This window comes from Myxocyprinus asiaticus, chromosome 49 (genome assembly GCF_019703515.2).
Source record: "Myxocyprinus asiaticus isolate MX2 ecotype Aquarium Trade chromosome 49, UBuf_Myxa_2, whole genome shotgun sequence".
Lineage (NCBI taxonomy): Eukaryota > Metazoa > Chordata > Actinopteri > Cypriniformes > Catostomidae > Myxocyprinus > Myxocyprinus asiaticus.
The window spans coordinates 13,582,755-13,609,846 of record NC_059392.1 but is presented as its reverse complement, the minus strand read 5'-3'; the positions used below and the strand labels follow the sequence as shown (position 1 = coordinate 13,609,846).

The 27,092-nt window shown below is 37.6% G+C and overlaps 2 protein-coding genes across 2 annotated transcripts in view; both read right to left on the bottom strand.

Annotated features, from left to right (window-relative positions):
• LOC127438541 (kinesin-like protein KIF14) overlaps positions 1 to 9,232 on the bottom strand; it is a 33,621-nt gene extending 24,389 nt beyond the window's left edge. The window contains exons 1-5 of the mRNA XM_051694184.1: positions 8,032 to 9,232; positions 1,546 to 1,800; positions 1,269 to 1,356; positions 1,049 to 1,147; positions 901 to 953 (exon numbers count right to left, since the gene is read on the bottom strand). Of these exons, the coding sequence (XP_051550144.1) occupies positions 901 to 953; positions 1,049 to 1,147; positions 1,269 to 1,356; positions 1,546 to 1,800; positions 8,032 to 8,882 (1,346 nt within the window). The 5' untranslated portion in view covers positions 8,883 to 9,232. The remainder of the gene's footprint in view (positions 1 to 900; positions 954 to 1,048; positions 1,148 to 1,268; positions 1,357 to 1,545; positions 1,801 to 8,031) is intronic.
• A 5,274-nt stretch (positions 9,233 to 14,506) lies between these two features.
• On the bottom strand, positions 14,507 to 26,855 carry ddx59 (DEAD (Asp-Glu-Ala-Asp) box polypeptide 59). The gene is made up of 7 exons (XM_051694186.1): positions 25,902 to 26,855; positions 20,371 to 20,553; positions 20,194 to 20,283; positions 19,392 to 19,643; positions 15,912 to 16,064; positions 15,682 to 15,810; positions 14,507 to 15,593 (listed from the first exon to the last, which is right to left on the bottom strand). Exons 1-7 carry the CDS (start codon positions 26,694 to 26,696, stop codon positions 15,330 to 15,332), a joined length of 1,866 nt encoding a protein of 621 aa, XP_051550146.1. The 5' UTR covers positions 26,697 to 26,855; the 3' UTR covers positions 14,507 to 15,329.
• Positions 26,856 to 27,092: the final 237 nt, after the last annotated feature.

The following is a 27,092-nucleotide window of genomic DNA, read 5'->3' as shown; positions in this document are numbered from 1 at the left end:
ATTCTACCACATTCAAAACTGTTGTCATGTCAGTGTGGATGAGAAATAACCATAAAACAGTATAATCGTTCAGACAAAACGGCTATTAAAATGAACCCATATGCTGTAATATTAAGCTATTAAGAAACGTCCTACATATTACATTTGTCGCTCCAAAAAGCAGATAAAGGCAGCATAAAAGTAATCCATAAAACTCCAGTGGTTTAATCCAGGTCTTCTGAAGCGATCCAGTGGGTTTCGGGTGAGAACAGACCAAAATATAACTAATTTTTCACTATAAATCTTGATATCTGCAGTCTCCTGCAATCATGATTTCAAACTCGATTAAACTTCCTAGCGCCATCTAGCGCTCTGTGCCTGCGTCAAGCACTAGGAAGTGTAATCAAGCTTGAAATCATGATCGTGCCAAGATACTGTAATGGGAAGATGTACAGTAAAAAAGTAGTTATATTTTGGTCTGTTCCCCCCGAAAAAACAATTGGATCGCTTCAGAAAACATATATTAATCCAATGGAGTCTTATGGATTACTTTTATGCTGCCTTTATGTGCTTTTTGGACCTTCAAAGTTCTGGTCACCATTCACTTGCATTGTATGGACCTTCAGAGCTGAGATACTCTTCTAAAAATCTTCATTTGTGTTCCGCAGAAGAAGGAAAGTCATACACATCTGGGATGGCAAGAGGGTGAGAAATGATGAGAGAATTTTTGGGTGAACTATCTCTTTAAGAAAAAGTTATTAGCAAGTAAAATCTGCTCCTCAAAATTAAAAACAATTCTATTCTCCATTTAAATTTCAAAGACTTTTCCAGGCCTGAAAATTACAATTCCAAAATTCTCTTATATGTTAAGATTATTACATGACCGTCCCAACCCTGGTGTCTGATTAAATGTTTACTTACGTGGACAGGTCTGCAACATAAGGTCCAAAGACAGGATGTTCTCTGACACGGAGCTAAAAAAAAAATGGAAATGAAAAGGACCGATATATCAATAGGGAAAATTAAGAAACTGCAAACATTTAGCATTTAATGTGGTTTATGTACTTACAGGCATTTTCTTTTGATTCTGTTCGTCCTTTGCCACTAGCAAATCATGGATTTTCTCGTTGTACACCTCAAAATAGCTCATCTCCAGATGACAAGAGACCTTTAATGTTCATAAAAACTCTCATTTATTAAAGTTGAACAGGCTATGCTTTTATTTCATTCACAAATAGTTTAACTTAAAACAAAACTGCAATGGAATAATCAGGGTTTGGGACAGTTACCTCTTTGGTCTCAGTTCTAGACAATCTGCAGAAAAGTTCCTCGCAGAACCTGGGAATTACGCCAGCCTCTTCACCAAAACCCATCATACTAGAAAAAACACAGAACAATACTTATTATTATTGATTTAAACATGCAAAATACAACGTTTAATCAAAAAATTGTCTAAAGTGGTGTTGTTTTAAAAAGAAGTTGGGTAGTTTTTTTTTTTTTTTTTATAACATGGACAAGCTTGACATGAATAACCCAGTTTTGAACAGAAGCATCTGCATCACTTACGTGTAGGACTTTCCAGAACCCGTTTGTCCATAGGCAAACAGGCATGTGTTAAATCCTTCAAATGCCCTTTCAAGCAAAGGTCGAGCCAGTTTTTCATAAACCATCTGCTGACTGGCAAAACTTGCTTGCGATTCATCAATAGAGCAAAATGAGAAGTCAAAGGTAAACTTGTAGTTTTGTTTAGTGTCTGGATGTTGCACTAGAGTTTCATGGTTGTCCATGAAGATCACCAGACGGGCTTTCTCATTTTTCTCCCTGTGGACACAAAGAGCAAAGATATTTTGGGGGGGATTCTCATTAAACCTGTCAAGAAAATATTCTGGTCCTATTTTACTCCAAAATCAAAAGAAACCAATAAGACATTTATTTTGCAAATGGAAAATTAATCCTATTAAGCAAATTTTACTCCCCAGCTCTCATTACCACAATGCAAAAAAAGATAGTCTGAATAATGCTGTATTATTTAAATGTTAAGTATTTATACCAGGGACTTAAAACAAAATGTTTTTAATTTCGGTTTGTTCTAAGCAAATCTGTATTTTTTCGTTCCGGTTAAGAAGTTCCGCAGCCGGGGGCCTGGGTAGCTCAGTGGTAAAATACGCTGGCTACCACCCCTGGAGTTTGCTATTTTGAATCCCAGGGTGTGCTGAGTGACTCCAGCCAGGTCTCCTAAGCAACCAAATTGGCCCGGTTGCTAGGGAGGGTAGAGTCACATGGGGTAACCTCCTCATGGTCACTATAATGTGGTTCGTTCTCGGTGGGGCGCGTGGCGAGTTGAGCGCAGATGCCGCGGTGGATGGCGTGAAGCCTCCACACGCGCTATGTCTCCGTGGCAATGCACTCAATAAGCCACGTGATAAGATGCACGGGTTGATGGTCTCATACGCGGAGGCAACTGGGATTCATCCTCCGCCACCCGGATTGAGGCAAATCACTACGTGACCACAAGGACTTAAAAAGCGCACTGGGAATTGGGCATTCCAAATTGGGTGAAAAAGGGGGAAATAAATAAATAAATAAATAAATAAATAAATAAATAAAAATAAAAAGAAGTTCCACAGCCTCCTTTCCAAAAGGTTACCGGTACCGGTTCTTTTTAAGGGGGCCTGGGTAGCTCAGTGGTAAAGATGCTGACTACCACCCCTGGAGTCACTAGTTTGAATCCCAGGGCATGCTGAGTGACTCCAGCCAGGTACTCCTAAGCAACCAAATTGGCCCGGTTGCAAGGGAGGGTAGAGTCACATGGGGTAACCTCCTCGTGGTCACTATAATGTGGTTCGCTCTCGGTGGGGCGCATGGTGAGTTGTGCGTGGTTGCCGCGGTGGATGGCGTGAAGCCTCCGTGGTTGACGGTCTCAGACGTGGAGGCAGCTGGGATTTGGGCATTCCAAATTGGGAGAAATCCAAAAAAAATACATAAAAAAAAAAAAAAAAAAGAAATACAAATAACGTTCTTTTTAAAAATGACAGTACTCTGCGCTAATGGGTGGGTGAAATACCAATTGCCAGATCTCACAAGAGAGACGAGCGCAAAATGAGCCACTTGCCTCACCGAAATAAGCGAAAATAAGCAATTAATTTTTTTCCTGTGTGGTGGATTGATTGGCATAGAAATCATAACAAGCAGTTAATAAACAGTTAAGTATAAATTTATTTAAAGATCTGCTTCTCAGTCAAAAACCAGCAGCATCAAATCTGAATTAATGTATCATATCTAACATTAATTCAGCGAAGACTTGGAAACAACTGAGAAATTTACTTTTTACCTCTAATAACATTTTCCTTGTATCTGGATTAACCATGCATGTATAATGTATGTAGTAATTATACATAGTTGTTAAAAAGGTCTTCATTCAGAGAATGCAACAAACACAACAGGCAGTTTGGCAAAGAAATGTGTGATGCAGCAATTTCCCTCAGGATCAAAGCACATTTGTAATTTATTTGGGCAACATGAAGTGGTGTAGTTCCAAAAATTTACTGTGATAAACCCTTTGGCCTTTAGTTTCATGAAAAAATTATCGGAACAAAATTAACCGGTTATAACCGGTTACCAGCATTTAAAAATAAAGTTTTCACTCTGGAACAATTGAAAATCACTGTACTGGTTTTCGGTTACGTCCTGTTAAACATTTAATTCGTTTTCGTTCCTTGAACTGTTTTTAGTCCGTGATTTATACATCGTAGTAGTATTCCATTGGCACTGCCTATTATTTTCATTGATTTTAAAATTACAAAATGATTGTCCAACAGCATCTATTTGTACTGTAATACAGTAAATGACTGTTACAGTAATGACAATCATCAGTGAAAACAATGGGAATAGTAAAAGTAAAAGAAAAAAAAGAAAAAAAACAGTAAGAAATTATATATTGCATATAGAAAATTAAGCCTATTATTTGTCTATTTTGAAAATCCCAGGAGATCAGCAGTTACAGAAATACTCAAACCAGCCCATCTGGCACCAACAATCATGCCACGGTCAAAACCACTGTGATCACATTTTTTTCCCATTCTGATGGTTGATGTGAACATTAACTGAATCTCCTGACCCTTATCTGTATGATTTTATGCACTGCACTGCTGCCACACGATTGGCTGATTAAATAATCGCATGGATGATTGTTGGTGCCAGATGGGCTGGTTTGAGTATTTCTGTAATTGCTGATCTCCTGGGATTTTCATGCACAACAGTCTCTAGAATTTACTCAGAATGGTGCCAAAAACAAAAAACATCCAGTGAGTGGCAGTTCTGTGGAGGGAAACGCCTTGTTGATGAGAGAGGTCAACAGAGAATGACCAGACTGGTTTCAACTGACAAAGTCTACGGTAACTCAGATAACTGCTCTGTACAATTGTGGTGAGAAGAACAGAATCTCAGAATGCTGTTCTGAGATGCGGGTTGGCGCTGTTTTGGTGGCACGAGGGGGACCTACACAATATTAGGCAGGTGGTATTAATGTTGTGGCTGAACGGTATATACACTGGCAGCCAAAAGTTTGGAATAATGTACAGATTTTGCTGTTTCAGAAAGAAATTGGTACTTTAATTCACCAAAGTGGCATTCAACTGACCATAAAGTATTGTCAGAACATTACTGATGTAAAAAAACAAAAAAACAGCACCATCACTATTTGAAAAAAGTCATTTTTGATCAAATCTACACAGGCCCCATTTCCAACAGCCATCACTCCAACACCTTATCCTTGAGGAATCATGCTAAATTGCTAATTTGGTACTAGAAAATCACTTGGCATTTTATCAAACACAGTTGAAAGCTATTTGGTTCGCTAAATGAAGCGTCTTTGTGTTTGTTTTTGAGTTGCCACAGTATGCAATAGACTGGCATGTCTTAAGGTCAATATTAGGTCAAAAATGGCAAAAAAGAAACTGCTTTCTCTAGAAACTCATCAGTCAATCATTGTTTTGAGGAATGAAGGCTATACAATGCTTGAAATTGCCAAATAACTGAAGATTTCATACAAAAGTGTACAGTACAGTCTTCAAAAACAAAGGACAACTGGCTCTAACAAGGACAGAAAGAGATGTGGAAGGCCAGATGTACAACTAAACAAGAGGATAAGTACATCAAAGTCTCTGGTTTGAGAAATAGACACCTCACATGTCCTCAGCTGACAGCTTCATTGAATTCTACCCGCTCAACACCAGTTTCATGTACAACAGTAAAGAGAAGACTCAGGGGTGCGGGTCTTATGGGAAGAATTGCAAAGAAAAAGCCACTTTTGAAACAGAAAAACAAAAAGAAAAGGTTAAAGTGGGCAAAGAATGTCCTGGGTTATTAATGTCCTGACTATACATTGTGATCAGTTGAATGCCACTTTGGTGAATAAAAGTACCAATTTCTTCCATAAGAGCAAAATCTGTACATTATTCCAAACATTTGACCACCAGTGTGTATGTATGTAAATATATATATATATATATATATATATATATATATATATATATATATATATATATATATAGTACGTGTGTGCTGTATATTGTCATGTCCCCATCATGTGTCTTAATATATTTACTAGATAAATTATTAAACTCACAACATGTTATCACAACATCACAATTAGGTGAAAATAGGGTAGAATTTTAAAGAGAAGGGTCTGTCTGCGACTCTGCGTCCTGCTAGACTACTACGGCCACTACAAGGCATGCCCCCTTCAAGTAACTGGTAAAATGCTGAAGTCTTGCAACCATTGGATGTCACATTCATAGACTGTGTTTGTTGTGTTTATTTGGAGTCCCGTAGCAACTCTACATAAACACAAAGTATGTTTATGAATACATGCTGTTAAATCTAATTGGTGATGTATTCTGTTAGATTACTCAAGATCAGTAATGTAATCTGAATACTTTGGATTATTTCTTCAGCACTGGCATTTTGTCACTTATTTTGACTATAAACAAGTTAATAACAAGTCAGAAAAAACATCTGCCAGTACAGTAAGACAAAATACACTTATATTAAAAATTCATTTTAATCAAAGGCCTGAAGAAAAACAATATGTATGATTGAACATGGATTTTCTTGATTAAAAACATGTGCATGTAAAAGGGCCAAAAATAGCATTTTAGCTTAGCATAAAGCTAAATGTTCACATGACAGTTTATACAAGGTTAACTATTCTGCTGCTCCAAACTTCAAAACCCCACAGAGTGTACACAACCATATCTTTTTCCTCAGTGACATCATATCCACCTATTCACTCATAACTGTGTAAAAGTGCCCTCTAACTGCTCGTATGAATGTAACACATTATAAGAAAGTGTTTTACCGCTGTTAAAACGTTCCTCGGATCGCATATACGCATAAATGTTTTCCGACTTAATAGACTAAATATTAAAAGAAACAAAATGACAAAAAAATGCAAAGTAATCTATTATACTTTTTATCTAAATAGGTTTTGAATGTAACTGCATTCTGATTACCAACAATTTAAATTGTAAATGTAGTGGAAAACTGTTACTAACATTTTGTATTTTAAACACGTAATCCCGTTACATGAATTCTGTTACTCCCCAAGCCTGCTTACACCTATCCCTACCCCTAAACCTAACATCAAAGTTTACAAATTTTAACGTTCCAGCCAGTTCTATTGAATCCAATCAAACTGCCGTATCATTGGGTGGCGACAGCGAGGAGAAACGTGATGAAAATGAAAAGAAGATGCTAAGCTAAAAGGCTAACTGGATAGCTTGTGTGCTAACTGGAGAAAACAGAACAGAAACTTTTTCAATTACACCAGTTTTATTTTTTTGTTTAATAATATGATAAGTGAGGGGGCTCAGCGAGTATTGACGCTGACTACCACCCCTGGAGTTGGAGTTTGAATCCAGGGTGTGCTGAGTGACTCCAGCCAGGTCTCCTATGCAACCAAATTGGCCCGGTTGCTAGGGAGGGTAGAGTCACATGGGGTAACCTCCTCGTGGTCACGATTAGTGGTTCTCACTCTCGGTGGGGCACGTGGTGAGTTGTGCGTGGATGCCGCGGAGAATAGCGTGGGCCTCCACATGCACTACGTCTCTGCGGTAACGCGCTCAACAAGCCACGTCATAAGATGCGCGGATTGATGGTCTCAGACGCGGAGGCAACTGAGATTTGTCCTCCACCACCTGGATTAAGGTGTGTAACCACGTCACCACGAGGACCTACTAAGTAGTGGGAATTGGGCATTCCAAATTGGGAGAAAAGGGGATAAAAATTAAAAATAAATAAATAAATAATAAGTGAAATGATATCAGGGATGCAAACTCATGAGAGGTGAAAAATGTAAAAAGTAAATAAAAATACCAGTTGTTCCAGATATATATTTTTAGTTGATTTCTTTGTTGTATTTAAAGCCTTAAAATTTGGACAAATTAGCATCAGAAAAGGTGTCTATAGCTGAAAGGTGAGTAGTATGCAACCCAATTTAAAGTTATTCTTTTGCCATATTTACATAGTTAAGACAACATGAGTCATACAGCGATTGCATAGGATTTTAAACGTTCTTTCAGCCAATAGAATCGCTTTGTGATCCAAGGGGGGGCGTTACTTGGAGTGGGCGTGTGATGTAGTGGGTGTTCCTCAAACAGATACACTTGATTTTAAATAATTTCCTTTTTTTTTATGGTTTCAGCAGATGTTGCCATTTTTGCCATGTGTCCAGCTGCCATGTACTAACTTTAAAATAAAAAACGTGCAATTTATTACGAAATATTGCAAGCATTTCTTCATTTGTGCCTTTCTCTAAACGTAATGTTTTAAATATAAATATTTTGTGAATTTTGTGATGTTTTGTAGTTAGCTGGTTTGTCAAACTCTAAAAAAAAATCCGCCCTGTTTGAAGAAATTACAGAAATCGGTATAATAATAACCAAATTTTGTTTAAAACGTATTTACATACTGCATAACAGGAATGACCCACGGATAAATTAGGCCTACTAAAGCTACTTAACAACAAGCATGGAATAAAGACACATCCCTCACCTCGAACTGAAAGGTCTAACTCGAACTGCAACAGTGACAGCACTATTCTCCATCTTCAGTTCTTGAGGTTCCACGGCACGTGTTCTGCTTGTAGCTTCAACAAGAACATGAGTTTGTCCTGCAGTGGGTCTAGAAATACTAATTCCCCCATGATGTGTGGAGCTCATTAGGGTTGCAGGTCTCCTCACCTGTGCGAAATGTGATGTAGGTGTCATGTGCCTATTTAAACCACGAGTCTGCACCTTCTCACTTTCTGCTCCACATGTTGACCTCTCAGTTTCTGTGTTCCCCTGTGGTGGCTTGTGTCTTCCAGCACCTATCTGCTTTGTAGACACAGGTCTTGATACATCCTTGCCAGCTAACCTCTCAAAGACATCTCTCTTGACACTTAATTTCTCAAACTGGGTCCTTCTTGTAGGTGTTGATACTGTTTTACCTCCATCATGGGTTGCATCTACCTTCTCAGAACCTGATTTCAGAGCACCGCATGATGTTTTTCCAGGTGTGTTGACGGTTTTGTGGATCTCCTTTGTTGAACTCTTGACCCCAGTGGAGACAGATGGTGATGGATTGGGTTCAGACAGGATTTTGGTTCTGTTCATGGACCCTGTTCTGGTCCTGCGCTGGAGGGTCAGGCGTTTCTCTGTGCTTTGGTTCTCTGTGTTCTCCTGTATGGTTTCTTCATTGTGGTTTAAAGTAGCCCTACAGCTGGGTTTTCTCTGAAGAGTCAGTCTGCCACCAGAGGAAGGTGTCTTGAATGTGTTTTCTCCACATTTTGTGAGTGCAGAGATGACATAAGTCCTGTTTATTTCTTTGGTTTTATTGAAAGATGATGTGATCTCCCCATCCATAATTTAAATAGTCCAAAAACTAGATTTGTCATAAAATTGTTTCAATATCGAGCCATAAGATGTTTAGTCCATAATGTCACGATTGTATTACAATCTCAGAGGAGACCAGATTTGAAGCCTTTAAAAAAAAAACGTATTTATGTAAACATAACTACAACCAACTTGTGTGTACTAAAATCCTGTAGTTAACACTCGTATCGTATCAATGAAGACGCCTATTCAGTCCATTTGCTTCGGTTTCAACGCTGAAAAAGTACAGATTGTACACGGCATCCTAATTCAAATGCAACGAGCTCAAATTGTAAATAAAAACAACAACTCACTGTATGCGCACCGCCATACTGCCGCTTTAATTCAAAAACAGACGCCGCGCTGTGATTGGTCAAGTTTGAATGACGTAACAGCATAGTAGCTCATGCAGTAACACAGAACTAACAGCAGATGGCAGTGTCTATTTAAGTTATCAGAGTGAAACTGGAGAAGGAATCCAAAGTCTCATTTTTTTTTTATCTGCAGCTTACAGAAGTTGCTTACTTAAAGAAATAAAAGAAAAGGAACAATGCAAAAAAAAAAAATAATAATAAATTAAAAAAAAACAGCCATAGGGAAACAATTAAGAGGTTATAAATCAACAGTATTGGTTAACATTTTTGTTGTTAATGCCCAATACAGATGCAACAAATGAATTGAAATTGACCAAATAGAGTGGTAGGAGTGCATTTTTGCCTTAGACTTTACACAAGTGTTATTATAGTTAACGAAAACTAAAATAAAAACTAACTGAAGCCATTTTCCATTAATGTAAATAAAAACTGAAATAATTATTTGATAAAACTAAAATAAAATAAAAATAAAAAATGATCTTGGATTCATTTCAGTTTTAGTTTAGTTTTAGTTTTGGGCAAAAAGTAGGACACTTTTGGAAATTTCAAATTTCTTGGAACTTTGAATTATGATCCAAACACACATAAGCCGACATTATACCTTCTGAAGAAAGCTTAGTATGTCTTCTACCTTAGACAAAAGCAGAAATGAAGAAATTATTGATACTGAGAAGTAGAACCTTTTGAAGACCCTCTTTGACCAAATCCCAGAGGAAAAATTATTCTCTAGAAAATATCTATTTAAATATCTGCTTTTCTCACTGGTGGTCATGAAATGAGCTCTGCCACACATCCAAATGTAAAAATCATCCATTTAAAACCCCCAAAAATAAAAAATAAAAATTTTCCCAAAAATTACAGTTCTCTTATTATTTGCTCCCCTTTATGCCAACCCATATGTGTTTGACTTTCTTCTGCTGAACACAAGCAAAGATATTATAGAAATATCTCAGCTCTGTAGGTCCATACAACACCAATCAACAGGTTCCAAACAGTAGCGGATCCTGGCATAGGCGATATAGGCTGGCGCCTAGGGTGGCAACTATCTACTGGATGTCACGATAGGATACCAGCTCGGCAGCCCCCATATACAGGTGCATCTCAATAAATTAGAATGTCGTGGAAAAGTTCATTTATTTCAGTAATTCAACTCAAATTGTGAAACTCGTGTATTAAATAAATTCAATGCACACAGACTGAAGTAGTTTAAGTCTTTGGTTCTTTTAATTGTGATGATTTTGGCTCACATTTAACAAAAACCCACCAATTCACTATCTCAACAAATTAGAATATGGTGACATGCCAATCAGCTAATCAACTCAAAACACCTGCAAAGGTTTCCTGAGCCTTCAAAATGGTCTCTCAGTTTGGTTCACTAGGCTACACAATCATTGGGAAGACTGCTGATCTGACAGTTGTCCAGAAGACAATCATTGACACCCTTCACAAGGAGGGTAAGCCACAAACATTCATTGCCAAAGAAGCTGGCTGTTCACAGAGTGCTGTATCCAAGCATGTTAACAGAAAGTTGAGTGGAAGGAAAAAGTGTGGAAGAAAAAGATGCACAACCAACCGAGAGAACCGCAGCCTTATGAGGATTGTCAAGCAAAATCGATTCAAGAATTTGGGTGAACTTCACAAAGAATGGACTGAGGCTGGGGTCAAGGCATCAAAAGCCACCACACACAGACGTGTCAAGGAATTTGGCCACAGTTGTCGTATTCCTCTTGTTAAGCCACTCCTGAACCACAGACAACGTCAGAGGCGTCTTAACCTGGGCTAAGGAGAAGAAGAACTGGACTGTTGCCCAGTGGTCCAAAGTCCTCTTTTCAGATGAGAGCAGGTTTTGTATTTCATTTGGAAACCAAGCTCCTAGAGTCTGGAGGAAGGGTGGAGAAGCTCATAACCCAAGTTGCTTGAAGTCCAGTGTTAAGTTTCCACAGTCTGTGATGATTTGGGGTGCAATGTCATCTGCTGGTGTTGGTCCATTGTGTTTTTTGAAAACCAAAGTCACTGCACCCGTTTACCAAGACATTTTGGAGCACTTCATGCTTCCTTCTGCTGACCAGCTTTTTAAAGATGCTGATTTCATTTTCCAGCAGGATTTGGCACCTGCCCACACTGCCAAAAGCACCAAAAGTTGGTTAAATGACCATGGTGTTGGTGTGCTTGACTGGCCAGCAAACTCACCAGACCTGAACCCCATAGAGAATCTATGGGGTATTGTCAAGAGGAAAATGAGAAACAAGAGACCAAAAAATGCAGATGAGCTGAAGGCCACTGTCAAAGAAACCTGGGCTTCCATACCACCTCAGCAGTGCCACAAACTGATCACCTCCATGCCACGCCGAATTGAGGCAGTAATTAAAGCAAAAGGAGCCCCTACCAAGTATTGAGTACATATACAGTAAATGAACATACTTTCCAGAAGGCCAACAATTCACTAAAAATGTTTTTTTTTTTATTGGTCTTATGATGTATTCTGATTTGTTGAAAGAGTGAATTGGTGGGTTTTTGTTAAATGTGAGCCAAAATCATCACAATTAAAAGAACCAAAGACTTCAACTACCTCAGTCTGTGTGCACTGAATTTATTTAATACACGAGTTTCACAATTTGAGTTGAATTACTGAAATAAATGAACTTTTCCACGACATTCTAATTTATTGAGATGCACCTGTAGAGCTCACAAGCTCGTGATGAGATAAAGGTGCCCCGAATTATGGTGCTCCGCCCCTCGCTCACAAGATCGCGATGGGAGAAAGGTGCCCCGAGTTGTTCCTGATAGGCTACTCAGCCGTAAAGACTTAGGATTATAGATGTTCATAATGCATTCTTACATTCTGAACAAACATAAGATAACCATGATCAACAGTACAGGTACACCGTGACACAGCATCGCCTCAGTGGTCTTGAGAAAATAAGTATCAACCGTGTGATTGCTGGGCAGACATGACAAAGTCATTGATGATTTTGCATCAATGAAATTTAGGAGGGGAGGGTTAAAATTTAAATTAGGGATTAAGTGTAATAACACAAGCAGCAATCTGTAAGTACTCTGCCATTTTCTTTATTTATATACTCTATAATTTAATTGTGCAATTTAAGTTACAGTATATGTAAACTAAATGTTAACATTATTTGCTATATATAATATTGTGTGTGTGTGTGTGTGTGTGTGTATGTATTTACTCACCCTCTTGCCATTCCAGAAACATGGCTTTCTTTCTTTTTCAGAATACAAATGAAGATTTTTAGAAAAATATCTCAGCTCTGTAGGTCCATAAATTGCAATTGAATGGTGGCCAGAACTTTGAAGCACAAAACAAATCACTTAAAGGCAGTATAAAAGAAATCCATTTGACTCCAGTAGTAAAATCTATGTCTTTAGAAGCGATATGATAGGTGTGGGTGAGAAACAGATCAATATTAAAGTCCCTTTTTACTCCAAATCTCAACTTTCACTTTCAGATGTGAAAGTGAAACTAAACAAGCATCACATGTGACTTTCAAATGTGAAAGTAGAGATATAGAGTAAAAAAAGGAATTTAAATATTGATTGACAGCCACACCAATCAAGTCGCTTCTGAAGATATGGATTAAACCAATGAAGTCGTATGGATTACTTTTATACTGCCTTTATGTGATTTTTGGAGCTTCAAATTTCTGGCCACCAATCACTTGCATTGAATGGACCTACAAAGCTGAGATATTCTTCTAAAATTTGTTGCTTGTGTTCAGCAGAAAGAAGAAATTCATTCATATCTGGGATGGCATGAGTAAATGATGAGAGAATTTTTATTTTTGGGTGAACTTTCCCTTGTGTTATATTTTGTGTGTTAAAGCATAATTCTGTAATAATAATAAGTTGTCAACATTGTAAAAATCCATAATTATTTATTTATTTATTTTATTTATTTTTTTGTGGGTGTTTTGGGGGTGGGGGTGTTAAGGGGAGAGCAATGTCGGATTTTGCATAGGGCACCAAATAAGCCAAAACTGCCACTGGGCCCAAAGCTTTGAAGCTCTAAAAAGCACATAAAGGTAACATAAAGTAATCATTAAGTGGTTGAATTCATATCTTCTGAAGAAATCTAATTGGTTTTGGGTGAGAACAGACCAAAATATAACACTTTTTCACTATAAATTTAGCAATTGCAGTCTACAGGAAAGATCGGCAGTCTCGCTGATGTCAAGATCTACAGTAAAAAAAAGGATGCTGCCTTATGTGCTTTTTGAAGCTTCAAAGTTTTGAACCATGATTGTATGGACCTACAGAGCTGAGATATTCTTCTAAAAATCTTAATTTGTGTTCTGCAGAAGAAAGTCAGACATCTGTGATGGCTTGAGGGTGAGTAAATGATGAGAGAATTGTCATTTTTGGGTGAACAAACCCTTTAATTGTTTACTTCTCAACGATTAGTTAAGAAATTATTTATAATCATCTAAGAAAATTTATATGGATACAGTGAGGATCAAGTTTAAATGTCCTTGTCACCTTATCCATATTCACCCTATATTATAAAATTTGCAGCATTTACAATCCAAATTAAACACGACAATACAAATAGATAGAGGTAACAACAAGAATGCCCTGAGAAATGTAATGATGTTAGACTTTTTTAAATGATACCAGTAAATGCTTCTGCTTTGGCAGCCATGAAAAATACTAAAACTAAAATAAATAACTAAACTGAAACTGAGAAAACTAAAACTAACAGACAAACTGTGAAAACTAAAACTAATTTGGAATGACAAATTGATATAAAATAGAAATAAAAATTAAATAAAAAAATCCAAAACTATAATAACACTGCTTTACACCTATAAATGAAAACATTTCCAAAAATTTTGTTATAGTAAAAAAAAGAATATCAAAAGTGTTTATACATATGACAGATTACAATTTTTTTCTGAGAGATATTTGCTCAAATCCTCCCAGAAATATTTTCACAAAAGAGAATAAATAGTCTATGGGGAATCTCACGAAACTGGCAAGCACATAACTGGACAAAAATAAGAAAAAGCTAATTCTTCTCAATACTGTTAAAAAATATTTTAATATTTATATTTAATATTAAAATGTATTCTGTGAAATTTTATATATATATATATATATATATATATATATATATATATATATATACGTATCTCCATTTTGCATTTTTTATATTTATTGAACATACATTGAAAATACATTACGGTGACAGTTCGGGGAAAGGAGGATGCGGGCACTGGAGTAACAAACAACAAAACTTTAATTCAACATAAAACACTGAAGTGAAACATAACAAAAGTGCACACACAAAACACTGCTGTGCATCTGTCTCTCTCTCTCTGGCATCCCCGGCTCCTCTTATCTCTCTCCCGCTGATTGGGTAACTCATTGCCAGGTGTGAATCCTCTCGGGGGCCGGCCACGCCCTCCTCCTCATCACAACTACATAAATACATTTTATATACATATTTATATAAACTATTTTTAAAATTGCAGTATTTACACAATAAACATACTGTATATAAGAGCATTCATACATCATTGTAGTATTTGTTGTACTGAATTTTATATATGCTTCTTTTAATTAAAAGAAAAACATTGTGCCTGGGTATTATTACTGTATTTTTATTACGGTCGTTAATACAGTGAGAATTTCACAGAACCATCGAGAATAATGAGAATTAAAAACAAACTCAAAACATTCAAACTGGAGAAAAAAAAATTTGTTTGTCATGACAATGTCACAATGCAAAAAAATAAATAACATTTTCCTGTAATACAGAAAAGTCTCATTTTCATATCTGTAATATTAGAATATTTAAATTACTAAATATTTAATGGCCTTAAAAACTGGCTTATTTTTCTTAGGTAACCGGCAAATGTTTTTGTAAGATTCACCAATACAAGCACATTATGAAAAGAGGCCAAAAATAATATGTTTTTTGTGCATGAACTTGAAATGGAAAAGAACTGTCAAGCAGGCAGTAAGCTGGCTGGACCATTTATTGAAAATACAATTTACAAAAACGACAACAAATAATCATGTATGTTATACATTTTTATCATTGCTATTTCTTCGCCGAGCTTTTGTCATGCCTCCTGATGATGTCAACAAGGTTGCTTTTGGATACAACAATGTCTTCTCCATGGTTGCTTCTATGTTTGGCTCTCCTCTGCTGTTCGTGCAGATGGGGGGAGTTGAGGAGTTGTGGTGGCAGTACGGAGCCGGTGGGTTTTACCCTGTTCACAATGTCCAGAAACAAGCGCTTGTTGTTGTTGTTCATGAAGGTGATGGCTGTGCCTCTGTGGCCCAGTCTACCTGCTCGACCAATCTGAAAGCACAGGATCGAACAGGGTATCATTAAAAATAGATGAACCTTTATCTACAATGGGTAAATGTATCTATAAAACTCATCATACCTGATGAACGTATTCATCCATGTTAGCTGGCATGTCAAAGTTCACTACCAGCTTCACATTAACCAGGTCCAGTCCTCTGCCAAGAATGCCAGTACTGATCACCACTTCAAACTGGCCCTCAAGAAGACCCTGAAACATGGTAGCAAAGCAGAACAATACATTTGTGAAGATAAGCAGTTTAAATAACACATTATGCTTTTCTCATGTAAAGACTTTTTTTTTGCAGTTACCTTTACAATTTTGTTGCGTTCCCACTGCGTCTTGTCCGAGTGGATAGCGACTGTGTTTAATTCCATGACCTTCTGCACAGCTTCACACAGCAGATCTGCTCCAAGCTTGCAGTCTACAAATACAACTACTGGTGGCTGGTAGAGCTTTCGGTCCTGTGAGTAAATAAAAATAAATCGTTTCAATAAAATTCCGCTGAAATTTAGGTTTTAAAAGATGAATCAGTTTAAATCTGTTAGAACATGCTTAGTGACAGTCATTATGATTTCTATGAGTTGTGATTCCTAAAAAAACTTCTAAAATGAGTGCTCAGCCATTTCCTGCTCTCTTCCACCGGTAAGAGTTGTTGCTACTTTTCCTGGACCAAAGCCATTTAAGAGGATACACCCATTTCCTCTCGAGAGGAGGGCAAGTCACAACAACACATACAGTATGTCTCCATGTTGACTAAAGTCTTTGTTGAAATTTGAATTTGAAATGGTCAAAATTTGAGATGTTCAACATTCAAATTCAAAATGTTTGAAATTCAAATTCGAAATGGTCAAAATTTGAAATATTTGAAATTCAAAATGTTAGAAATTCGAATTCAAAATGTTCTAAATGATTGAATGCACATTAAATTTGAAATCAAACTTTTTTTACATTTGAATTCTACATTTTTGAAATTTGAATTTCGAACACTGAATTTAAATGCAAAATTTTCAAACATTTTGAATTCGAATTTCACATTTGAGCTTGAATTAGTTGAATTAGGTTCAAACGGATGTCATGGTAACAGTGCAAACTTGCGTTGGTTCACCATGCGAAGGGAAGGGTTAAAATAGTTTTGGATATTTAATTTAGTTTTTATTTCAATTTGATATTCAATTTGTCATTACAATTTAGTTTAGTTTTTGTTAGTTTTCACAGTTTGTCTGTTAGTTTTAGTTTAGTTTTAATTTTCTCTGTTTCAGTTTAGTTTGTTTTTATTTTAGTTTTAGTATTTTTAATGGCCAAAAAAAAAGCTTTTTTCAGAAAAAAGCTGAGCATTTTGGTAAGTTTATATGTAGTTTGGCAATAACGTGAGTTAGCCGGATAGCAAAGGCTAACAGCTAACAGCATGTACTGGCTGTACACGTAAACAGACCAGATTACGTAAATTAGTACAGGAAGTATGTCTGGAATTACTAACAACTCGTTTCAGGTGTTCAGAATCGGTTCTTTCTTTTGGGAGTCAATGACTCCATTTGTCGTGCACTTTGATTTTTGAAACTCTGCAGACTTTTTGACATTCACAAACAGCTATATAACACACTACATGAAAGGTAATATTTGAAAAACCATAACAGGTGTTCTTTAACAAGTCTAACATCATTACATTTCTCAGGGCATTCTTGTGTTACCATCTATCTAGTGGTATGCTCATGTTTAATGTGCATTGTAAATGTTGCAAATTTTATAATATAGGGTGAATATGGGTAAAGTGACAAAGTACATTTAAGCTTGATCCCCATTGTATCCATATGTATTTCCTTAGTTTAGTAATGTTTTATAATAACTTATCTTAATCTTTGGGAAGTAAACAATTAACAGGATAGTTCACCCAAAAATGAAAATTCTCTCATCATTTACTCACCCTTATGCCATCCCAGATGTGTATGACTTTTGCTGATCTCAAAATGAAGATTTTAAGAAGAATATCTCAGCTCTGTTGGTCCACACAGTGCAAGTGCAGGGCCAGAAATTTCCAGGTCCAAAAAGCACATAAAGACAGCATAAAAGTAATCCATAAGACTTCAGTGGTTTAATCCATGTCTTTAGAAGTCATATGATAGGTGTGGATAAGAAACATCAATATTTAAGTCCTTTTTTATAGTAAATCTCGACATTTAGCAGTCTCCTTGGCAATCATGATTTCAAGCTTGATTATATTGCCCAGCACCATCTAGTGCTCTACGAACTCTACTAGGAAGTGTAATTGAGCTTGAAATTATGATCGTTCCAGTAGACTGCAATTGCAAGATGTACAGTGAAAATGGAGTTACATTTTTGTCTGTTCTCACCAAAAACAGATTGGATCACTTCAGAGGACATGGATTAAACCACTTATGGATTACTTTTATGCTGCCTTTATGTGTTTTTTTTTTTTTTGGATCTTCAAAGTTTTGGACCCTGTTGACTTGCATTATATGGACCTACAGAGCTGAAATATTCTTCTAAAAATGTTCGCTTGTGTTCAGCGGTAGAAAGAAAGTCATACACATCTGGGATGGCATGAGGGTGAATAAGAGATGAGACTTTTAATTTTTGGGTCAACTATCCCTTTATTTTTTTGAGATTTGAAATGGATGATTTTACTTTAGGATGTGTGGCAGAGCTCATTTCATGACCACTGGTGGGAAAAGCAATTTACCAGTACTGCTTAAAAAAAAAATCTGGGATTTGGTCAAAAGAGGGTCTTCAAAGGTTCTACTTCTCAGTATTGAATATTTCTTCATTTTTGCTTTTGTCTAAGGTAGAAGACATACTAAGCTTTCTTAAAAGGTACAATGTTACGTTATGTGGCATTTGGATCATAATTCAAAGTGCCAAGAAATGTACAATTTCCAAAAGTGTCCCACTTTGCCCATATTCACCCTATTATATCAAAAACTAAAACTAAAATGAATTCAAGAATTTTTATTATAATTAGTTTTGGAGTTATGAAAAAGTATTTCAGTTATTTGTTTTTTTCAGTTAATGAAAATGATTTTAGTTAGTTTTCATTTTAGTTAACTGTAATATCACTGGCGTGGGGAAATGGATTCTTCGCCATTGATGACCTTTTTCATGAGTGCAATATTCAAAACACATTTGTCGCAGACAACAGCGTAAAAAATGGGAATGGGTGGCATATGCAATGACGTATCTTCTTGTTGCAACACCTGCCGAAGAAAATGATGAAAAAAACCCAGAAAATCTGATCTGACCAAACTAAGACAATTTTATTCAATCTGAGACACATTAACAAAAATCAGATTTTAATTGGATTTCAAACCACCTACAAAGGTTGTTTGGATCGGGTTAGTGAAAATCAGACATAAAAAATACGTTTTTTGCTGCCTGTTTGAAATCTTTGCCTTAATTTGCCTTAAGGCTAAGATGTACTTTGATGTTCCACGTGCCGTTTTGTGCACGGTTAAGCGCTCAGACTGTCAAAGTATACTCTTTTGACCACGCCCCCGTACTGTTCGACACATGCTCACTACGACTGCTTTGTAATACTCCTTAGCTTAGTCAATGCCAGGTGCATTCATCAATGACGCGGACTGTCCTCATGTCTAGAAAAACTAGGGTGGACATGGACAGTCCACGTATACTGTGCTGATGACAAATTTGCAGCACGTGGAAAACCGAAGTATACTATGACCATAGAATCGTTTGGACAAAATTTGGATTTAGTCCAAATGTTGGTTTGCTTTATTTGAGCTTTTTGTTGGTTTTAGTCTAGTTTCTATACTTACATTTAAAATCTCAAAAAGTTTCTTTTTCTTTGAAGGTTCCTCCACCCAGAGGACTATCTGTCGGACGTTAGCGCAGGGTTGGTTCTTCTGTCCGATGGTAATGCTCACAGGGTCAAGGGTTAGACGAGCTGCTAGCTGTTCCGTTCCTGTGGGAATGGTGGCTGACGTCAAAAGCGTCTGACGGTCTTCGGGGACGTGCTCCAAAATCTCAAGAACCTGTTGCTGGAATCCCATCTTCAGCATGGTATCTGCCTGATGGTGTTTTTAGATACAGGATATGATGTAAGAAAACATGAATTTCCCCCTTTTTACCAAATTTGGAATGCCCAATTCCCAGTGTGCTTTTAAGTCCTCGTGGTCGCGTAGTGATTCACCTCAATCCGGGTGGCGGAGGATGAATCCCAGTTGCCTCCGCATCTGAGACCATCAACCCGCGCATCTTATCACGTGGCTTGTTGAGCGCGCTGCCATGGAGACATAGCACGTGTGGAGGCTTCACGCTATCCACCGCGGCATCCGCGCTCAACTCACCACACGCCCCACCGACAACGAACCACATTATAGCGACCACGAGGAGGTTACCCCATGTGACTCAACCCTCCCTAGTAACCGGGCCAATTTGGTTGCTTAGGAGACTTGGCTGGAGTCACTCAGCATGCCCTGGGATTCGAACTAGCAAACTAGCGAACTCCATGGGTGGTAGCCAGCGTCTTTTACCACTGAGCTACCCAGGCCCCCCCAAACATGTTCATTCTTATAGGAAACAATCAAACCAGTCATACTGGACTGAACTCAATTTTACCTCATCAACCACAATGGCCCTGACATCATCCAGCCGTACAGCTTTCTGTTTCAAGATCTCAAGGAGGCGTCCTGGAGTGGCAATTACAATCTAAAGTGCAGATGTACAAGCAACTGCGCATGAGTCAAAGATCCACAAATAAATTGTTGTGGTAAGACAACAATAAGCCAAAGATACCTTGATCTTCTGCTTGAGTCGATGCAGCTGAGGGGGTAAAGGCATCCCACCCACTAGGAGAGCAGTTCTCATGTTCGGAAGACCCATCACCAGCTCTTTCGACTGCTTCTCTATCTGAATGGCCAGCTCTCTGGTTGGGGTCAGGATGAGACACGTGGGACAAGACGGAGACGCAGTTTGGCTCTGGAAAGAAAATCGAATTGCATGTAAATTGTTTGTGGCATGTTCAAATAGGATGGAGGATCAAACCTGCAAAAATAAAAATAAATAAATGAATAAATAACCAAATTACACATTACTAACTTATTGATTAATTTCTGAAATAGTTATTATTTATTTTCCTAACATTTTCTTCCCTCAAGCAATGAGATGATTAAAAGTCAATCACACCAACCATCTTTGAAACAAATTTTATGATCTGCATTTTTCAATCATAAGTTTTATCATGTGCCACTGCAAATCTCACAATATTGTTAATAAATACCAAATGTATTCTACTGTATGCTACAATGTATTAGCTATGCCTGAATGGAAAAAAAAAAAGCATTATTATTTTTTATTTTGTTTATTTTTTGCAGGTTTGGTCCTATATACAGTGGCAAGAAAACGTGTACCCTTTGGAATGCCCAATTCCCAATGCGCTCGAAGTCCTCGTGGTGGCGGAGTACGACTCTCAATTGCCTCCGCGTCTGAGACCGTCAACCCACGCATCTTATCACGTAGCTTGTTTAGCTGGTTACTGCGGAGACATAGCGCATGTGGAGGCTTCACGTCATCCACTGCGGCATCTACACACAACTCACCACGCGAACCACATTATAGCGACCACGAGGAGGTTACCCCATGTGACTCTACCCTCCCTAGCAACCGGGCCAATTTGGTTGCTTAGGAGACCTGGCTGAAGTCACTCAGTACACCCTGGATTCGACTCACGACTCCAGGGGTGGTAGTCTGCGTCTTTACTCGCTGAGCTACCCAGGCCCCCACAGTTCAGCCATACTCTTAAGATATCTGGTGTGAACGGCTCTCTTGAGGTCATTCCACAGCATCTCTATCGGGTTAAGCTCTGGCCTTATTTTCATCAGTACACAAAACATTTTCCAATTAGCGACGTTGAGTGTCAAGGTGGTTTTTGGCAAATTTCAGGCGCACAGCAATATTTTTGTTGGAAAGCAGCTGCTTCCTTCATGGTGTCCTGCCATGGACACCATGTCTGTTTAATATTTTCCGTATAATAGACCCATGAACAGAGATGTTAACCAGTTCCAATGATTCCTTCAAGTCTTTAGCTGTCACTCTAGGGTTCTTTTTTACCTCACTGAGCATTCTGCGGTGTTCCCTTTGAATCATCTTGGCTGGACGGCCACTTCTAGTGAGAGTAACCACAGTACTAAATCGTCTCCCTTTATAGACAATTTGTCAAACTGTGGACAAATGAATATTTAAGCTCTTCAAGATAACTTTGTAACCCTTTCCAGCTTTATACAAAGCAACAATTCTTGATCGTAGGTCTACTGAGATCTCTTTTTTTGGTCCCGCCAGCAGATGCTTCTTGTGAACAGCAAACTCAAAATGTTTGAGTGCTTTTTATAAGTCAAAATAGCTCTAACCCACACCTCCAATCTCGTTTCAATAATTGGATACCAGGTTTTCCAACTCCTGACTCTCTAATTAGCTTTTGTTGACGTCATAAGCCTAGGAGTTCACATACTTTTTCCAACCTACACTGTGAGTTTTTTAATTATGTATTCAGTATGTACAAGAACAATACAATAATTTGTGTGTTATTAGTTAAAACAGATTGTGTTTGTTCATTATTGTAACTTAGATTAAGTTCAAACCAGATTTTAAGACAAATTTTGACATAAATGCAGGTAAATCCAAAAGGTCCACATACTTTTTCTTGCCACTGTAAAATAAAGAAATAAACTTAATATTGAGACATACTAAGGCAATTGTTTGTACCTAAAAATTAACAGATCTATGAATATTCAATGTGACCTTTTAGCTATCAGATGTACATATCGTACTAGGGCTACGTTTGCTAAATTAAAGATTTATACAACAATTGCCCTTATCTGAACTAAGAATTCTCATTGTGAACTTTTCACAGGAAGTGCACTGGGATTATAGAACAGTCAAAAATAGATCTGCTCTTATGAATTACTCATACTAGTGGCACACAGGAGAGGAATCTATCTAGTGTAACAGCTGTTACCTAAAAGAGTTTGCAAAAGTGAACATGGTGACCTGCCGGTACTGAGACAGAAAACAAAGCCTAGATTGGATGACTGACTTATTTTGAATGCCTCATTTGCAGAACTGAATAGAAGGCAGTCTCATGTTGAATGCATTTGTTAGGATGTAAGCTATCTTAAGTGATTTCTCTTAGCATAATAATTAATAGAAAACAAAAGTATTGACTATAGAAGTATACTATACTGTATAGAAGTATACAGTCTAGAATTGAAGTTACTTATAATAAAATAATATTTCTGTTTATCACTTTGATTTATTTAAATAATAAAGCACTGATTTGTTACTGACTGACATGAAGAAATTTAGAGAAGTGGGCGACGAATATGGGTTTTTCAGTTGCCGATACCCTTATCTAGAGAGCAGTGTGGCCGATGGCCAATATAATGGCGATTTACATAGTGGGTAAATCTCAAGAAAACTGTCAAGAGCATGTTCAGGTCATATTTCACCCCAAAAAGCAAAATTAATACATAAGAAATACGATTTTTGTATAATGAAAATAAATCATATTTTAGGACCATATATTAGAAATATATATTAGAATGTTAGATCTAATTACAAAGAAAAAAAAAGGTAAAAGATACCATTTGGATACATTACACTAATATGAATTTTGAGGAAAATGTGCATACTGTAATACTCCCAAAATAGGCTCCATTTTAACTAAATAAAATTATATAAATAAATGTATTTAAATTTTGGGGTGAAATGTGACCTGGGCTAGTTTTTATGTATTTATGTATGTATTTATTTATATAGATTCACCTTAAAGGAATATTCCGGGTTCAGTATAAATTAAACTCATTCGACAGCATTTGTGGCGTAATATTTATAACCACCAAAATTCATCCCTCCTCTCTCAAAAAAAAAAAAAAAAAAAGCACAAATCTGGGTTACAGTGCGGCACTTACAATAGAAGTGAATGGGGCCAATCCATAAACGTTAAAATACTCACTATTTCAAAAGTATAGACACAAGACATATACATTAAACATGTTAAAGCTGCACTATGTAAGATTTTTTGGTTAAAAATGAACAAATTGCCATTATTGATTGAGTACATCAACAGTCAGTGTTCAAAACAATGTCCTTAACTTACCCCCGATTCACTACTGTAAGCCTATAAAAAATATTTGTATTTTGAGCTGTCAGGTTCAATTTGGTGTGAAATCACTGGCTTATGACGATCTCCCATGCGTCTTTACGTCCTGTCCGCACACACAGGAAAGAAGTGCCATCTGTCTCATGTTCCTGCTGGAGACACACTCATACAGTTCAGGACAGCATCGTTGCAGTCTAGATGGATTTTTATCTGTTATCCATTTGGCAAAGTTGTTTCGCTGTTATAATACTTGGATATGTTTTCTGGTAGGGTTGTTGGTATATTGGTTGTCATGCTTGTATGAATCGAACAATACTCATGTGTTAACCGATCAAGATGTATCTATGTTGTCCGGTGAAGTTACTGTGACAGGTTTAATATGTATGACTTCTGAAATTGACTTCTTGTAATTGTTATATTGCATATATACGGTGTTTACGGTGTTATTGTGTGCATTGCATAGACATGCTACTGTAGTAACTGAGGCTGGACAATATAGTATAAAAATAATAAAGTCTTCTATTGAAACTGTATCAGCCATATCACGAGTTTAACCTTTTAAATTGAAAATTGTAGTACAATTCAAACATTAATAGTAGATAAAACACATGAATAATCATATTAAGATATACTGGTGGTGGCTGAGGAGAGTCCCGTTCTCTATTTAAAAGTGCTTTGAGTGTAGTGTCAGAAAAGTGATTTAAGTGTAAAATTCATTCAAATATGTAAACAAGTTACGTGATAAATACGTGAAAATCCCAGGAGATCAGCAGTTACAGAAATACTCAAACCAGCCCGTCTGGCACCAGCAATCATCCATGCGATTATCTAATCAGCCAATCATGTGGCAGCAGTGCAGTGCATAAAATCATGCCGATATGGGTCAGGAGCTTCAATTAATGTTCACATCAACCATCAGAATGGGGAAAAAATTTGATTTCAGTGATTTGAATCATGGCATGACTGTTGGTGCCAGATGGACTGGTTTGAGTATTTCTGTAACTGCTGATCTCCTGGGATTTTCACACACAACAGTCTCTAGAATTTACTCCGAATGGTGCTGAAAACAAAAAACATCCAGCGAGTGGCAGTTCTGTGGACGGAAATGCCTTGTTGATGAGAGAGGTCAACGGAGAATGGTCAGACTGGTTTGAACTGACAAAGTCTACGGTAACTCAGATAACTGCTCTGTACAATTGTGGTGGGAAGAATGCTATTCTGAGATGCTGGTCGTCACTTTTTTGGCGGCACGAGGGGGACCTACACAATATTAGGCAGGTGTTTTTTGTTTTGTTTTTTTAAATCCCCTTTTCTCTCAATTTGGAATGCCCAATTCCCACTACTTAGTAGGTCCTCATGGTGGCACGGTAACTCACCTCAATCCGGGTGGCGGAGGACAAGTCTCAGTTGCCTCCGCTTCTGAGACCGTCAATCCACGCATCTTATCACGTGGCTCGTTGTGCATGACACCGCTGAGACTCCCAGCATGTGAAGGCTCATGCTACTCTCCGCGATCCACGCACAACTTACCACATGTCCCATTGAGAGCGAGAACCACTAATCAGGACCACGAGGAGGTTACCCCATGTGACTCTACCCTCCCTAGCAACCGGGCCAATTTGGTTGCTTAGGAGACCTGGCTGGAGTCACTCAGCATGCCCTGGGATTCGAACTCATGACTCCAGGGGTGGTAGTCAGCGTCTTTACTCGTTGAGCTACCCAGGCCCCAAGACAGGTGGTTTTAATATTGTGGCTGATCACTGTATAAGCTTCACTTTTTTTTTTTTTTTTTTTACTTCAAACCCTCCAGAAATTGTCCCATTCATTTCCATTGTAAGTGCCTCACTGGAACCCAGATTTTTGCTTTTTTTTAGGGAAATTATTTTTGTGGTAATCAACATTATGCCACAAATGCTGTCGATTGAGCTTAACTTGTATTGAATATTCCTTTAATACAACTTTATGACGCATACACGAAATTGCACTGATTGTACTCAATTACTTTATACAATAATTACTCAAAATTCACTCCGGAAATGTGCTGTTGGTAGATTTTTTTTAACAGACACAAGGAGGAGATAACACTTCTATTAATCGTCCAAGGGTTCACAAATCGGCCAATATATCCATCTATCAGTACTTAAAAATATTCATAAAGCAATATATTTACCTCAAGGGCACGCACGACCACTGGTAGAAGAAAGGCAACTGTTTTTCCTGAACCAGTCTCTGCAGTGGCAATCACATCTCTCCCAGTTAAACCAACAGGAACCATCTGCATCTGAATGGGAGTCGGTGCCTCATAACCAGCCTTCTTCAGATTCATCCTGAGTGCTGAAGGAAAATTACAGTGCTCAAATTCTATAATTGGTCTACAGACCTCCTGGCCATGTGTCACGATAGCCAGCTCTGTTTTAACTCTCACAATCTGTTCTTCTGTCAGTTCAGATATGAACGGATCCTCCTTGTAGGAGTAACCCAGCTCATGTGCAGCAGTGCTGCTAGTGTCTGAACCCTGCTGTAGATCTTTAGAAAAGACTTTTTCTCCAAAGTCTATACACATTTTAGCCAGATGACTGGCTTTACACTCAAGGCTGCAGACATCATTGTCAGTTTTGTCGCAGATGTATTCTCCATATCGACCACACATGATACAAACAGGCTCTCCGGGTTCAGGCCATCTCTGGTTCTTCTTGAAGGACTTCACAGGTTGTTCTTCCTCATCTGATTCTTCTTCCGTCTCTACCTGATTGGGTTCATTTATTGTTTCACTCTCATCTTGATGTGAGGTAGAGGTGCCTATGTTCAGATCTGTTGATTTATTCTCAGTCTCATCTGGAGGACAGATCTCATGAGTGATCGGAGATGTAGAAACGGTGTCTTCTGATCTCACTTTGGTTCTCTTGGGGTTCTGCTGTTGAGACTCAGAAGCTCTCTTGAGCTTCAGAGATCTTGGCATAAACATTTTCCGACCAAATATACCGAATGGGAGCGATACGACAGTAACAGAACATAACTAGCACACATAAAACAGGGATGAAATACCCTTTAAAGCCATTTTAGATAACATATTTCAGAGATTTCGAGATCTGCTGATGAGTTGCGTCCGAGCGGTCGCGTGAATGTGACGTCATAGAAGCAGTGTTATGCTGGGTGTTGTAGTTTTAAGCTCTCCATTGAGTAAACGCAATTACGTTGTAAAAATGTGTTTACGTCTTGGATATTATTTGACGTACTTAATACGACAGATGTCGTTTATTAACTCTATAAATACGTTGTTTCAAAACATTGTTATGACATTGTTATTATCACGTCAGCATCTATTTGCAACGTTTTAGGAATTAACTTGTCAAGTACAACC